The sequence below is a fragment of the Cebus imitator genome, unplaced genomic scaffold (genome assembly GCF_001604975.1).
Source record: "Cebus imitator isolate Cc_AM_T3 unplaced genomic scaffold, Cebus_imitator-1.0 Scaffold8, whole genome shotgun sequence".
NCBI classification, from domain to species: Eukaryota; Metazoa; Chordata; class Mammalia; order Primates; family Cebidae; genus Cebus; species Cebus imitator.
This window is the reverse complement of record NW_016107323.1, coordinates 387,827-401,989: the sequence shown is the minus strand read 5'-3', so window position 1 is coordinate 401,989 and position 14,163 is coordinate 387,827. Positions and strand designations below refer to the sequence as shown.

At 40.3% G+C, this 14,163-nt stretch overlaps 1 protein-coding gene across 3 annotated transcripts in view; it reads left to right on the top strand.

The window, feature by feature from the left end:
* The window catches only part of CUNH12orf42 (chromosome unknown C12orf42 homolog), a 192,329-nt gene extending 178,408 nt beyond the window's left edge, over positions 1-13,921 (top strand). For all 3 annotated transcript variants that reach the window (XM_037742787.1, XM_017540273.2, XM_037742782.1), the window contains exons 4-5: positions 9,548-9,919; positions 13,320-13,921. In XM_037742787.1, the coding sequence (XP_037598715.1) occupies positions 9,548-9,919; positions 13,320-13,768 (821 nt within the window). In that variant the 3' untranslated portion in view covers positions 13,769-13,921. The remainder of the gene's footprint in view (positions 1-9,547; positions 9,920-13,319) is intronic.
* Positions 13,922-14,163: the final 242 nt, after the last annotated feature.

Genomic DNA, 14,163 nt, shown 5'->3' with positions numbered 1-14,163 from the left:
TATATATATATATATATACATACAGTGTGTGTATATATACATATAAAAGCATTTTATGTGTGTGTGTGTATATACATATATAATGTGAAGTGTGATGTTTTGAAACATATATATACCTGTGGAATGGTCCAATCAAATTAATTAACATATGTGTTATTTTATATACTAATTTTTTGTGGTGACACCACTTGGAATCTGTTCTCCTAGCAATGCTCAAAACATAATACGATGTTATTAACTGTAGTCACCATGTTGTTCAATAGGCGTCTCACTGTAAATGTTATTCTTGTTCTTCTATAAGGTGTGTGCCTCCTCTTAATGTTCTAAATGTCCTTTGAGATGTCTGGATCTATTGTTTTGTGTCTGTCATTAATTTTGGAAAGTCCTTAGCCATAATTATTTCATACATTTTTTTCCTGTTCCATTCTCTCCCTCTGTTTCTCCTTCATGTATTCCAATTATGTATATGCTGCACCTTAGAAAATTGTCCCACAGTTCTTGTATGTCCTGGAGTTTTTTCTTCTCTTTCCATTTTAGTTTGGTAAGTTCGTATTGACCTGTCTTGAAGTTTATGGATTCTTTGGCCATGTCCAATCTACAGATGAACCCATTGAAGGTACTTTTAAATTTATGTTACAGTGTTTTTTATTTATAGCATTTCTTTTTTATTCTTAGAGTTTCCATCATTCTGTTTACCTTGCCATCTATTCTTTTATTTTGTCTACTTGTTCTATAGAGCCCATATTAATCATAGTTATTTTAAATTCTGTATTTGAAAATTCCAACATCTGTGTGATATCTGAATCTGGTTCTTAGGCTTGCTTTGTCTCTTTAGGATGTATCTTTCTGTGCCTTTGGTATGCCTCATAATTTTTTATTGAAAGCCAAGCGTGATGTATCAGGTCATAGAAACTGGGAGAAACAAATCTTTAGTATGAGGTTTTATGTTAAACAGGCCAGATGTCGAGTTGTGTTTAATGTTTGTTGTAGCTTTGGGGACCAGAGTCTTCAGATTTGTCCAGTGTTCTTTCTTTTTCCTGTCCTCCAGACTTTGAGATTCCCTAACTACCCTTTCACACAGAGAGGCTGCATCTTGCAACATGTTAAGCTGCAATCCACTGTTATTACACTGAAGCCCTGTTGGTGTGATGATCAGGTGTAGTTGAGGGGAAAGAGCCTATAATCTTATGATTAAATCTCAGTCTTTTAGTAAGTGTGCCTATGACCTTCACAAGTGTTTCTCAGCATTTCTTCTCCCTCTCAGGTAAGTAAGACAGGAAGGCTAAAGGTGGCGGGAGTGGGAAAAATTCCCTTCCCTCAGCTAGAACAAGGCCCTAATATGCTTTTGTTATGAAGAATTCCCTGGGTGTACTTCACAGTGATTACTCTTCTCTTCCTGCTGTCAAATCCATGAAGGAATCTTTTTCAGATTTTCGCCTTGGGAAACTGGTGGCGTTCCTTGAGGCAAAACCCCCTAAAATATAGGTTCTCTCTAAACCTGGTCCCCAGAAGGTTTTTCTTCTCAAGTTAGTCTATAACTAGCCTCCAACAGCTCATCAAATTTACCTTTTAAATACACCTACCAGTTTACCATTCCAGAGGCTTTTGCTCTAGGTAAACAGATCTTGGTTTGACTGTCCGTATTCACTGTACAAAACTATCAGGCACACCAAAGTTGCCATCACCTTTCACCTGGTGACTGCTGACTGGCTTCTGCTCTCAAAACCCTTGATTGCTTTCTATCGCATATTGTACAACATCCCAGCACCTCTCCTGCCCTTTCCCCCCAGCCATCGGGGCTGCTCTCCATTCTGAAAACACTTCTTAGGCCTTGTCAGGCTGGGATACTCTTTTTTCCCATTCCTGAAATGACTAAACCCTTTTCAGCCTTCAGGTCAGTCTCAGATTAAATATCATCTTCACAGGTCTCCACTCAGGTTTCTCTGTCTCAGCACCTTGTTTTTCATTGATATCACTCACTACTATTTATAACCATGTAATTGTGGCCTGCTTTTGCCATCTTCCCCTGTAGATTGCAAGCCCCATGAGGGCACACATTTGCCTTATTCTGTCATATCTCCAGGGTCAAGTGCAGGACAAGGCACATAGTAGTCATTCAGTAAATATTTTTGAATGAAGAAATGCATAAGATGAGGCAAACCCTGGATGGATGAAAACTATATAATTTTCTACTTGAGTCCTTGCTACTGAAAGAGGTCATTCAGGAGCTATAGAGGGAGAGAGGAAGAAATAGTTTCAGTAACGATAACAACAATGATATAATAACAGCCAAGACTTGCTGAGTATGTCCTATGTGCTAGGTACTGCTCTAAACTCTTGTTTTTTAATTCATTTAATCTGCATACCAAGCCTGTGTGATAGGCATTATTACCATTTTTATTTTACGAATGGGAAAACTGAGGCAGAGAACAGTTAAGTAGCTGGGCCTAGGTAACACAGCAAGGAAGGGCAAAAGCATAGATTTGACTTGAGCAGTCTGGGTCCAGTGCTTGTGCTCTTGGCCTCTGACCTCTGCCACTTCTTGGGTGTGGTGCATCTCAGACCCTTTCTTTCTTCACTTCAACCCTATCAGCTTAAAAATGACTTAAACTCCCCAGCTAGCTGAAAAGCTGAATGGGAGATAGCAGACTTCATTAAACCCCATTATGTGTTCTAAGAATACTTTTTAAAGTGTAACACTGGAGTTTTAGCATTAATAGAAAACCTATTTGAGGTTTATGTTAGACTTTAGATATGCTGGAGATGAAATCAATTAGCTTCAAGCTCTTTTTTTGGAGGGAGGATGGAGTTTTGCTCTTGTTGCCCAGGCTGGAGTTCAATGGCACAATCTCAGCTCACTGCAACCTCTGTCTACCAGGTTCAAGCGATTCTCCTGCCTCAGCCCCCCAAGTAGGTGGGATTACAGGCATGTGCCACCACACTCAGCTAATTTTGTATTTTTAGTAGAGACGAGGTTTCTCCATGTTGGTCAGGCTGGTCTTGAACTCCCAACCTCAGGTGATCCACCTGCCTTGGCCTCCCAAAATGTTGGGATTATAGACATGAGCCACCGTGCCTGGCCCAACTTCAAGCTCTTATTTGTGCCTAGAGAAAAAGGCAAAATGAGCTTTGGGGAATTAATTGTCTTTGTTTCACTTCTCCTTTTGGGAGGGACAATTGCCTCTAGTTTTTTCATAATATGAACATGCTAGAGCTACAGGCATGACAGAGAGGAAAAGATGGCGTGAAAAAACGAACACATTGAAGTTATTTTTTAAGGGATAGCTACAAGAAGTGGGTGTGATGTGGTCAGCTCCCTGGTATCTTAAAGGGACTGAAAGTACGGGAGTTACCATACTTGTCTTTTTCTATTGAATCAAAACTGAAAATGAATACATCAGCTTTTGTCATGATTTATCATGAACTGCTCTATAGCTCAAAGGGAATGAGAAGTTGTTTCCGTAAAATGCATTCTTTATTTTATTGTACTTTGAAATCTTCTGCCACAATATTACTTGAAATAAAATTGGCAACAGATGGAAGTCCTGTGCTGCAAAATAAGACACAGAGATGCTTACATACTAAAATAACTGGCAAAACTTGAATATTGGGAAGAATTTTTTAACAATCAACACACCAAAAAAACCCTAGGTTTATCAGTAGTTGGGAAAAGTTGTGCCCTTGATTCAGCAGCTGAGGAAGCTGGAGGAAGCAGTTAAGAATGTTGGCCCTTGGCTGGGTGCAATGGTTCACGCCTGTAATCCCAGCACTTTGGGAAGCCGAAGCAGGCGAATCATGAGGTCAGGAGTTCAAGACCAGCCTGGCCAACATGGTGAAGCCCCATCTCTACTAAAAATACAAAAATTAACTGGGCGTGGTGGTGGGCACCTGTAATCTCAGCTACTTGGGAGGCTGAGGCAGAATTGCTTGAACCCAGGAGGCGGAGGTTGCAGTGAACCAAGATTGTGCCACTGCACTCCAGCCTGAGCACGGTCTTGAAAAAAAAAAAAAAAAAGAAATAATGCTGGCTATTAAGAAGCAGATGTTTTAAACTCTGATCCTGCCCATTTTATTCACTGGAACTTTGGGCAATGTAGAGAGTACTTGACCTTTAAAAGATACCATTTCTTCTTCTGTATGTTAGAAATTATGCCGATAGCATTTTCTACGGGCCAAGGCATGGACAATAGAGCAGGGCCTGGCCGATGGTCAGTGGCCAGTATTTGTTGTTAGCACCATGACCACTAGCATCCACCTTGCTTCATTACACCCAGTTCACAGGAGTCATGTGTGTCCTCTGTCACTACTGGCATTGATTGTGTAGTAGAAAAACAAAACTCTCCCCAAATTTTAAGACCTGGGTCCTAGACTCAGCTTCTTCACTGCCTAAGAGTGGGGGTGTAACAAGATACTTCCTCTATTTGAATCTCCGTTTCCTCCTCAGTAACATGAGTGAGCTGGAAAGTTTTTGTGAGGCTCAAGCGGAGTTATGGTATGCAAACAAAATGTAAAGGAACATGCAAGTTAAGGAGCAAATAATGCGGGTTTCTGAAATGAGGATCATCTATAGAAAGATGCCAGAGGAGAAAGACTTTACCGATTGTATAGCTGTAGTATGTTCATGATCGTTTCACTGAATAAAAACAACAGCACCTGAAATCTCTGATGAGTGACTGAGATCGGTAGCTCCCTGCCCTCATAATACGTTTTCAACACGGAAGGACTTACCACGAACAGATACTGGGGTCCCACTCTCACTGATTGGTCAAGGGTGGGACCATGTGTTTGTATTTTTTAAAGCATGTCAGGTATTGTCTGATATGCAACAAGCATTGAGAAATACTGTATTCGATGCAACAGATGTGTCACGTAACGAAAAGCACTGGACCTTAAGTCATGGAGTATGGATTTGGGCTCAAGTTCTATCACTATCTAGAATGGTAGATTTGAAAAATTATAAAGAATACTATTAATAAAAGCCATTGGAGATCGCAAAAGGACTTTCCATTTCCAACAGTCTCTGTTTCTGGTTGTTTAATGCCAAAACAATTGGTTGCTCTAGCCACTTGGGGAACCTGGTAGTTGCAGTTGTATCATAGAGGTAACCCCAAGTTCATTCAGGAGTCTGAGAGACTAGAAGCCTCTGGTTTGCTGTGCTGAAGTTCATTTTGCAATAAATCAGCTGGTCAACTTAGTCTCAAAGTGATCCATTCTATTGGCCTGGGTAATCATATAATCACTGGGTAGTACCTAGTATATGGTAGAAGCTATAAATATTGCTTGAAAAACTAAATAAATAAGCACAGTCTTCACCTGTCCCAACGTCATACCTAGTGGCTTTAACAATTATTCCCTATACTTAAGTATAGGGAATACACACAAACACACACACACACAGACACGCATGCACACACACACAGTGCCTGTTAATATTGCAGATTCAAAGTTACTTTCTCTTCTGAGAAGCAGTGAAATTCTTGGTGCACAGATCATAAGATCCAGTTTCATGAAGGTATTTAAACAGAGGTGGATATTGAAGTTGGTGGAGGCTCAGCCTCAGATGCCCTTTAAGATCTCTTTTAACCCATAACTCCTGGAACGCAAAAAGGTATAAAGTGCCTCAGGCCTTCCATCTTGTTCTTGATATTTGAACAACAGAACAAGGGCAGATAGAATGCTATTGGTTCTAGTGTTGTTTGTTCTCCTTTAAGATCGAGAGATCCAGTGCTACTGTTTTGAAAAATTCTAAATGTTTCTCTGCATTTGAGAAGGCCTGCTAAATTTGTCTACCATTTCAAATTCTGGTAGACATTTTTTAAGATGAAATGAGGCAAGCAATTAAAATGAAAATGAAAAGCCTAACGTGTTGGAGGTAGACCAGATTTCTAGAGTTCTAAAATCGGCTAGTGCAGAGGGATTGCAAATGCATTCCCACTGTTCTAAGCTGAATATTTATAAAATCATGTTCTGGGGTGAAGATTCTTTGAAAGGAGGTAATTGATAATGTGGCCTTTACAAGGCTGGCATAGGCGAAAGACACAAATTGGTGGCCTGTGTTGATTCCAAAAGCAGTCATGCTTTGTGTATCTCACACTACATTTAAAAAAAGCTGAAATGTTACCAACATTTAAAACTCAAGAGTTTTTCATATGCATAAAAATATTTATTTCGACTTTTCCTGAAAATCCAGAAAGACTATTATGCATTGCTGTAAAGAAATACCTGAGACTGGGTCATTTACAAAGGAAAGAGATTTAATTGGCTCCAGAGAAGGGGAAATAGTCATGTCCCATGGCAAAAGTAGGAACAAGCAAGAGAGAGAAAGAAAGAGAGAGAGAGAGAGTGAGAGAGTGAGTGAGAGTGAGAGAGAGTGAATGAGTGAGTGAGAGAGAGAGCAAGAGAGAGAGAGAGAGTGAATGAAAGAGTGAGTGAGAGAGAGTGAGACAGTGAGAGAGAGAGAGTGTGTGAGAGAGAGAGAGAGTGAGAGAGAGAGAGAAAGAGAGAGTAGGGGAGAAGGGGAAGAGGGGAAGAGGTGCCACACACTTTTAAATGACCAGATCTCAGGATAACTCACTCACTATCACAAGAACAGCACCAAAGGGATGGTGCTAAACCATCCTCCTACCAGGGTCCACCTCCAACATTGAGGATTGCGATTCAACATGAGATTTGGGTGGGGTACAAATATACAAACTATGTCAACTGTCTACAGTGGACCCACATTCTCTCATGGCAATAAAACACAGGATCTGAAGGTCTCTGACCCCTTATCCCGGGACATATCACCCCAGGGTATCTCCACTTGGACCCTTCTTTCATTTGTCATCCTTCTGGCCTCTGAAAGCATTTGCTTTGGTCTCCCCTCTCAGACAAAGCTGTAGCTCAAGAGGACTGTGTCTGGGCACCTGGTGTGACCAGCACCCTCTTTGCCCTCAGTGCAGAATATGTATCTTGCTACAAGCCGTTACACACCAGCACGGTCACTTCTACCTGGTAGAGCTCAAGAGCTCTAACCTGTTCCTTCTTCCATTTCATACCTACCAATTCCTGGTTTTCCCTCTTTTTAACCCCCCAAATCTAGACACTTTCTATTTGAGCAAAAAGGGCTGATATTAATAATTACAGTTGACCCTTGAACAAGGCAGAAATTAGGGGTGCTGACCCCTCCTGCAGTTAAAAATCTGCCTATAATTTTTGACTCCCTCAAAACTTAGCTACTAGTAAGTCTTCTGTTGACTGGAAGCTTATTGGTAACATAAATAGTCGATTAACATATATTTATTATATACTGTATTTTTCAATAAAGTAAGCTAAAGAAAAGAAAATGTTATTAAGAAGATAATAATAAAATATTTACTATTCATTAAGCGGAAGTGGCTCATCATAAAGGTCTTCATCTTTGTCTGCATGATGAGTAGGCTGAAGAGGAGAAGGAAGAGAAGGGGTTGATCTTGTTGCCTCAGGGGTGGCAGAGGCAGAAGAAAATTCCCATATATGTGGACCTGCCCAGTTCCACCTCGTATTGTTCAAGGGTCAACTGTGCTCTGGGACAACATGTATAAATTGGAACTAGGTAATTAGTTTTCCAGGGCTGCTATAAGAAAGTACTACAAACTGCCTGGCTTAAAACAACATGAATTTATTTTTTTCACAATTCTGGAGACCAGAAGTCCCAATTTAGGTATTAGCAGGGTTGCCTCTTTCTGGGGATTCTGAAGAAGAAAGCCGTTCAGCGCCTCTTTCCTAGCTTTTGGTGGTTGTTGGTGATACTTGGTTCTCCTTGGCTTGTAGGTACATCCCTCTAATCTCTGCCTCCCTTATCACATGGAATTCTTCCTGCATGTCTGTGTCTTTGTTTTCCTTTCTTATTAGGACACCAGTCATATTGGATTAAGGACCACCATTTTTGCCTAGTTATATTTGCAAAGACCTGATTTCAAAATAAGGTTACATTCACAGGCACAGGAGGGTAGGACTTCAACATACCGTTTAGGGGACACAATTTATACCATAGCAAGCTAGGTCATTTGTTCATGCTACCTCAGGCCCAGTGCCTTCCTGCAAATTGCCCTTTATTTGCCCAGACAAGTCTGCTCAACACCTCACCCAATCAGATCCCAAAGCTCTAAACGTTTATCCTTCCTCATCCTATTCCCTCCATGACTAATCTCATTCCATGTTACTGTTAGGTGACAGGTCATCTGATTAAATAAATGGTAAGGAATGCTGAACTACATTGACTCTCTGAAGTGTATCTGCATTGTCTAATTAAAGATAATTTCTGAATTATAAGAGTAATACATATTCAGTGCATAAAATTTGAATATTACACAGACGTTACCCAGAGTTTGAATTATACCTCTGAGAAACAACTGTTAATTTGATTTTCTTCCAGTTTTTATTCTTTGCCTCTTAAAAATCAAAATTGTATAATTGTATGTATCATTATAATTAAGCATTCTTCCATATAAACTCTAGTATACTATATAATCTTCAACATTTGTTAAGTGTTTCCTAAGTGCCATCTATTACCCTAAGCACTTTATGTGCATTATCTAATCTACAATTAATAGTTGCAATATTCCTAGAGGTCGATCTGATTATTCCTATTTTACAAATGAGAAACTGAGGCAGAGTAAACCTAGAGACTCTTGTCTTAGCTACACATGTAGTATTTTGTAGAATCAGGATTCACACCCAGCTCACCAAGCTTCAGAGCTTGCATTCATACCACTGTGAAGAATATCTTAACTTAGAAACAAACCATAATTCATTTTTATTTATATGAAAGCAAGAATCTCAAAAAGAATTGGCTTGGGTAATAAGATAAAGGCAAATGAATCTTGTATCTTTTCATTCCTTTCACAGCACCCCTCTCCCCAAAAGAGATCTCAACACTCAAATCTCAATCCTACATTTGCATGTACACACAAACACACACATGTACACAAACATGCACATGTGTCTGTGTCTTCACATGGTGCTCTCTTGTGTGTCTCAGTTTCCTTTTCTTATAAGGACTCTAGTCTTATTAGATTATGGCTTACCCTAATCCAGAATGACTTCATCTTAATTTGGTTACATCTTTGAAGACCCTATTTCCAAATAAGGTCACATGCACAGGTGCGGGGGTTTAGGACTTTAACATATCTCTTTTTATTTTGCGGGGAGGAGACTGGGTGAACACAGTTCAACCCATAAACCTCAAAACTAGCTTTCTGACCTGCACAAGAGAGATAATAATACTATCTGCTAGATATGGTTCTTGCAAGGATTCAGTGGCAAACATGTCTGGGGCCTCACACAGTGCCTGCAATGTAACTAGAACTCAACACAAACATCCCCAATCTTCTACCTCCCTTTCCAGACCCTCCCCTCCTCTTCTCCTACTCAGCTGCCTCAGTCTGTCATTTTTATTTACTTAGAGTAGAAACACAAATCAAGCAATCAAAGGTTTACGTTTATTACCTGACGTCATCCTTCCTGCCGTTAATTTAGCAGGTGTTATTGAGTGCATTTTTCAAACAAATGTGTTTGCCTTTTACAGTATTTTCAGAAAGGACCCAGAGTTCAGTGGAGTGTAAAAGACTACTTTCTACTTGCCAGTACATAGTCCCCAGGTCTTCTGTAAGCACAGTTTCTTTTGATGAAGAAAGCTATGAAGAACTCTGTTCCTCTTCAGCATCATCCAGTGAAACTGACCAGGCTCCACTGATTTTCACTGCCAGAGGAGAAACTGAGGGGAGAGCCAGAGGAACACCTAGACAAGCTTGGAACAGTTCATTTTTGGAAGAACCAGTAAAAAAGCCTAACTGGGCATACTTGGTAAATCCTGTTCACCTGGAGGCTGAGGGCATACAAATGCATAGACACACAAGACCTAAGGGCCAGCACTTGAGCCATCCCAAGAAAAATTCTAGTAAGTATCATGTTGTGATTACTGACTTTTCTTATTTCAACTGGTCACATTTTGTTTTAAACTTCAATATAAACAGAAAACATACTGACTTCATGGTCAGTTCTATTCTAGAAGATATCATGAGAACTCTAGTAGCCATTCCTCAATGAAAGTCTGCTTGTTGCCAAGCATTATATTGGAGGAGAGAACAGGTGTGAGTTGGTAACAGGTAATTTGCTGATTCGGTTATTGTACCTGACAATAACAGCTATTTTTATCATCACTATTCCAGCCCAATTTATTAAGCTTTCGCCAGGTGCTAGACATTGTGCTAGGCATTTTGTATTATTTTATTGAATCCTCATATAATATTCAGGCAGATCATATTATTATTCCCATTTTACAGATAAGGAATTTGTGAATTCATAGCACAGGGTAGAGGAGGAATGATTCAAAGTAAGGAGATGGCCCAGAAGGGATAAGCATTGAAACCAGAAAGAACTGAGCTCAAATATCAACTCTCCCATCTCAGTTCTGTAGCCAGCGTCAAGTCCCATAAATGTTTTTGGAGCCCAGTTTTTTCATCTTAAAAAATGACAATTCTTACTTCAAAGATATGTTATGATTAAATGATTTATATAAATAAAATTTCTTGAACATAGTAAGGGCTTAATGGTGTGGTGATGATGATGGTGGTGGTACTTTTGGTGCTGATGTTCAGATTAGAGGAGAGAAAATGTAAGGAAAAAATGTGGATCTCCAAATATTCTAGGAGCTGTCATGTAGAATAAGGAGAGACTGATGTTGTGTAGTCTTCATTTATAGCAAGCTTGTCCAACTCATGGCCTGTGGGCCTCATGCAGCCCAGGATGGCTTTGTATGTGACCCAATATAAATTCATAAACGTTATGAAAAGATGAGATTATTTGTCAGTTTTTTTTCTCATTAGTGTTAGTGTATTTTATTCATGTCCCAAAGCAAGGCACTTTTTCTTCTTCCAGTGTGGCTCAGGGAAGCCAAAAGATTGGACACCCCTGCTTTATAGGGACCTTTTGGGGTAGGTTCCCCTTCACATGTTTATATAGTTTGTTGGGATTGACCAGAGGACAAAAGAGATATATTTTTGACTCAATACAAAGGAGAACTTTCTTTGAACCAGGAGAGAATGTACTGCATGGGCTAGAAGTGCTCAAGCAGGGGGCTGGGAGACCTTCTTCCAGAAAGGCTGAGTCAGAATCCTTTGTTTCCGAGAGGCTGGGCTTGATGATGGGAAACAGAAGATGCTGGTTGGTTAACACTTTTAGAGTCTTACTATGAACAAGGCAATTATGTTGAAATTGGAATGTACATCTTCAATTTTGATCCACGTGACTCTCCTCTGAGATGGAAGCTATTATTTTCTCATGGTTTAGTGCAGAATCCAGGTTAGAGTATTTCTATATCAAGGTTCTAAACATGACTATAGTAACTCTTGGTTACTGAGCACTCTCTATGTACTTGATGTTTAACATTTTGTCAGGTTCTTTCCTCAGATACTTAGTTTCCTTTCTTGTTTCAAGTCTTTGACTTGAAATGTCACCAACTTAGGTCTTTCTCAACTTCCTTTCTCAGTTTATTTTTCATCATAGTATTTATTACCAGCTGGCACTTAAAATTTATTCATTCACTTGTTAGTCTGCTTCTCTTCCCTACTTTTTATTGCCTGCCATATTCCCTCTGTCCCCTCAAGGTCCAGAAAACTGCCAAACATGTACCAGGCATTCAAATATTAATAAATGAATGCACAAACTTAATCTCACTAGCAACCCGGTGAGGTAGATAATATAATTCCCATCTTTCAGGTGAGAACAAAGAGACTTAGGCTGGGTAATCTGCCAAGATTTGAATCTATGAAGTCCTGATCCCAAAGCTTTATTTCATTATACCACACTGCCCCTTTAAGACAGTTTGTTGCAAAATGTATCATTATTAAATTGCTTTCAGGGAAAGAAATTCTATTTTTTGGTTCAAGATATAGGAGAGCACATCCTGTCTAGGTCATGCCCTGTCGCTCCCAACTCCAAAGCTACGTCAGTGTTCTCTGGTGGATTCTTCTTACACTGAATATTGATGGCAGTGCATGGTTCATCTGACAGCGCCAGAAATCCAAATCAACAGCTATTAAGCACCTCGTGTTCACAAAGCAACACACTGGAGATATTAAAATGCCATTCCACCTTTACTTCAGGAAGTGATTCCTGCATTGTAGAATTCAGATTCACAAAAAATTTCATCGTTTAACTTGGGCATGTGGAGTGTGCAGGGGGAGGTGCTCAGTACATACCAGACACAGAACAGAGTGTGATGAACTAAACTGAATCACTTAAAGATAGACTGGCTGTTTGACAGCCATGTTAGGAAGGTACTATTCATTTTAATTCTTTTACATATTTTTTGAATTTTAGAATGATCTGAGTTGCTCCAAATATTCTAGACATCTACATGCTATTAAAAACCTTTTGAAAGCTTCTAGAAAGTGATTTAAAGCACATAAATTATCTTAAGTCACTACTGAAGAATTAGATTTTGTGTAGGTCAATGGGCAGAAATTCTCAAGTAAAGCTTCATGATTTATCTATGTATTTATATATACATCTTCAAGTTCATATACGCAATATATCATATATAACATGGAAGTTTATATATATATATGAAAATGTAGGTAAAATATATATGTATGTGAATATATATATTCATACACATGTAGCAGTCTTGGCTTTGTTGTAAAAAAATGCATCTTTTGAATGGAAAATGATTTGGTTGGGCAAAGAAAGAAAAAAATCAAACAGTATTAGCGGGTATGGGTGTGTTATGTAGATCCAGTCTTAGGCTATTTTACTGTTTAAATCTTCAGCTGGTTTGAAGTTTCCAATAAAACTCATGAAGTAACGGCCTCTTTGTATTTAAAAAAATCATCAGTTGTCAGTCTAAGGGGCCTGGAGACACATTTGCTTTTGTATATCTATTAATAACTCCACTTGACAATTTTCCGTTCACACATTTTCCCCTCATTAAAAGTTCGGGCCCTATTTTAGCCACCGATTCTTCTGTCTCTCTCTTTAGAAGGTTTGAACAGTTTTCCTTGAAATATAGTTTTCTGAGGATTCCGCAAAAGCTATTTTTTGTTTTTGAGGCATTGGGGAGGTGGTGCGGTGGGGAGGTGGTTTCAAAAAACAAAAAGAAACAGGCAGTATTTTTATTTTCTTGAAGAAATGTGGGGAGGCAGGTTAGGATCATGTCAGGGTTTTTGTTTTGTTTTGATTTTCTTCCCCCTCCCACGCCAGCACATTACAAATGTTGATTTTTCGGACATCCAGTTGTCCCAGGGAGCGGTGTGACCCCGCACACTTGAGCCTTATGCCTGCCCTGCTTTGCCTTCCAGGTTCCGCCGCCAGACCTTCCACTGCTATCGGCCTCTGCAGAACGAGCCAGACCCCCTGCGCCCAGCAGAGCGCCGGCCCGAGTAACGCAGAGCTCAAGCCGGAGGAGAGGATGGCAGCCCCAGCAGGCGCTCGGGCACACCCCGACTTCCAAAGCGAACTCCTGGGCGCGTCCGGATATCCCGTCGGAAGAGGCGCGGTTGCCATGGCACCGGATATGCTCCCCAAGCATCCTCATCCCCCGCGGGACAGGAGGCCTCGGGAGGACACCTCCCTCCATGGCAATCTGGCAGGAGCGCCCCTTCCTCTGCTGGCCGGTGCTTCCACCCATTTCCCCTCCAAGAGGTTAATAAAGGTTTGCTCCTCAGCACCCCCCCGCCCAACCCGGCGTTTCCATACGGTTTGTTCACAGGCCCTTTCTAGGCCGGTGGTGAATGCTCACTTACATTGACCGCTGCGAGGGAATTGTTCGGCGAGTGCTGCCCATCTTCAAATCAATGCCGGCTCAGAACAACAGAAAGGGCCTCAGATGTACTGGTTTCCACAGAACCATTGTTAGGCTTTTGTGAAGCATTTTTGAACCTAATAAATAATGTCAAAAGTCCCTAGCGCAACCAAAAATGTTCCTTTTGAAGCATTTCTAATAGTATTTTTGTTCTGCGGTGTCTCCCAGTGTTACAAAGAATTTGTGCCTCACAATAGGGATGGGGTACATCGCGTGCCACTTTGCAACGGGATTGTGAGGACCCCTCTTTGTTTTGCTTTCGCAGGTAAACGGTTTCACTTGCCAACTTTGCCTTTGGCTTAAGCATGTTTTCTAAGGGCCTTTAGAATTTCTAAATAAAG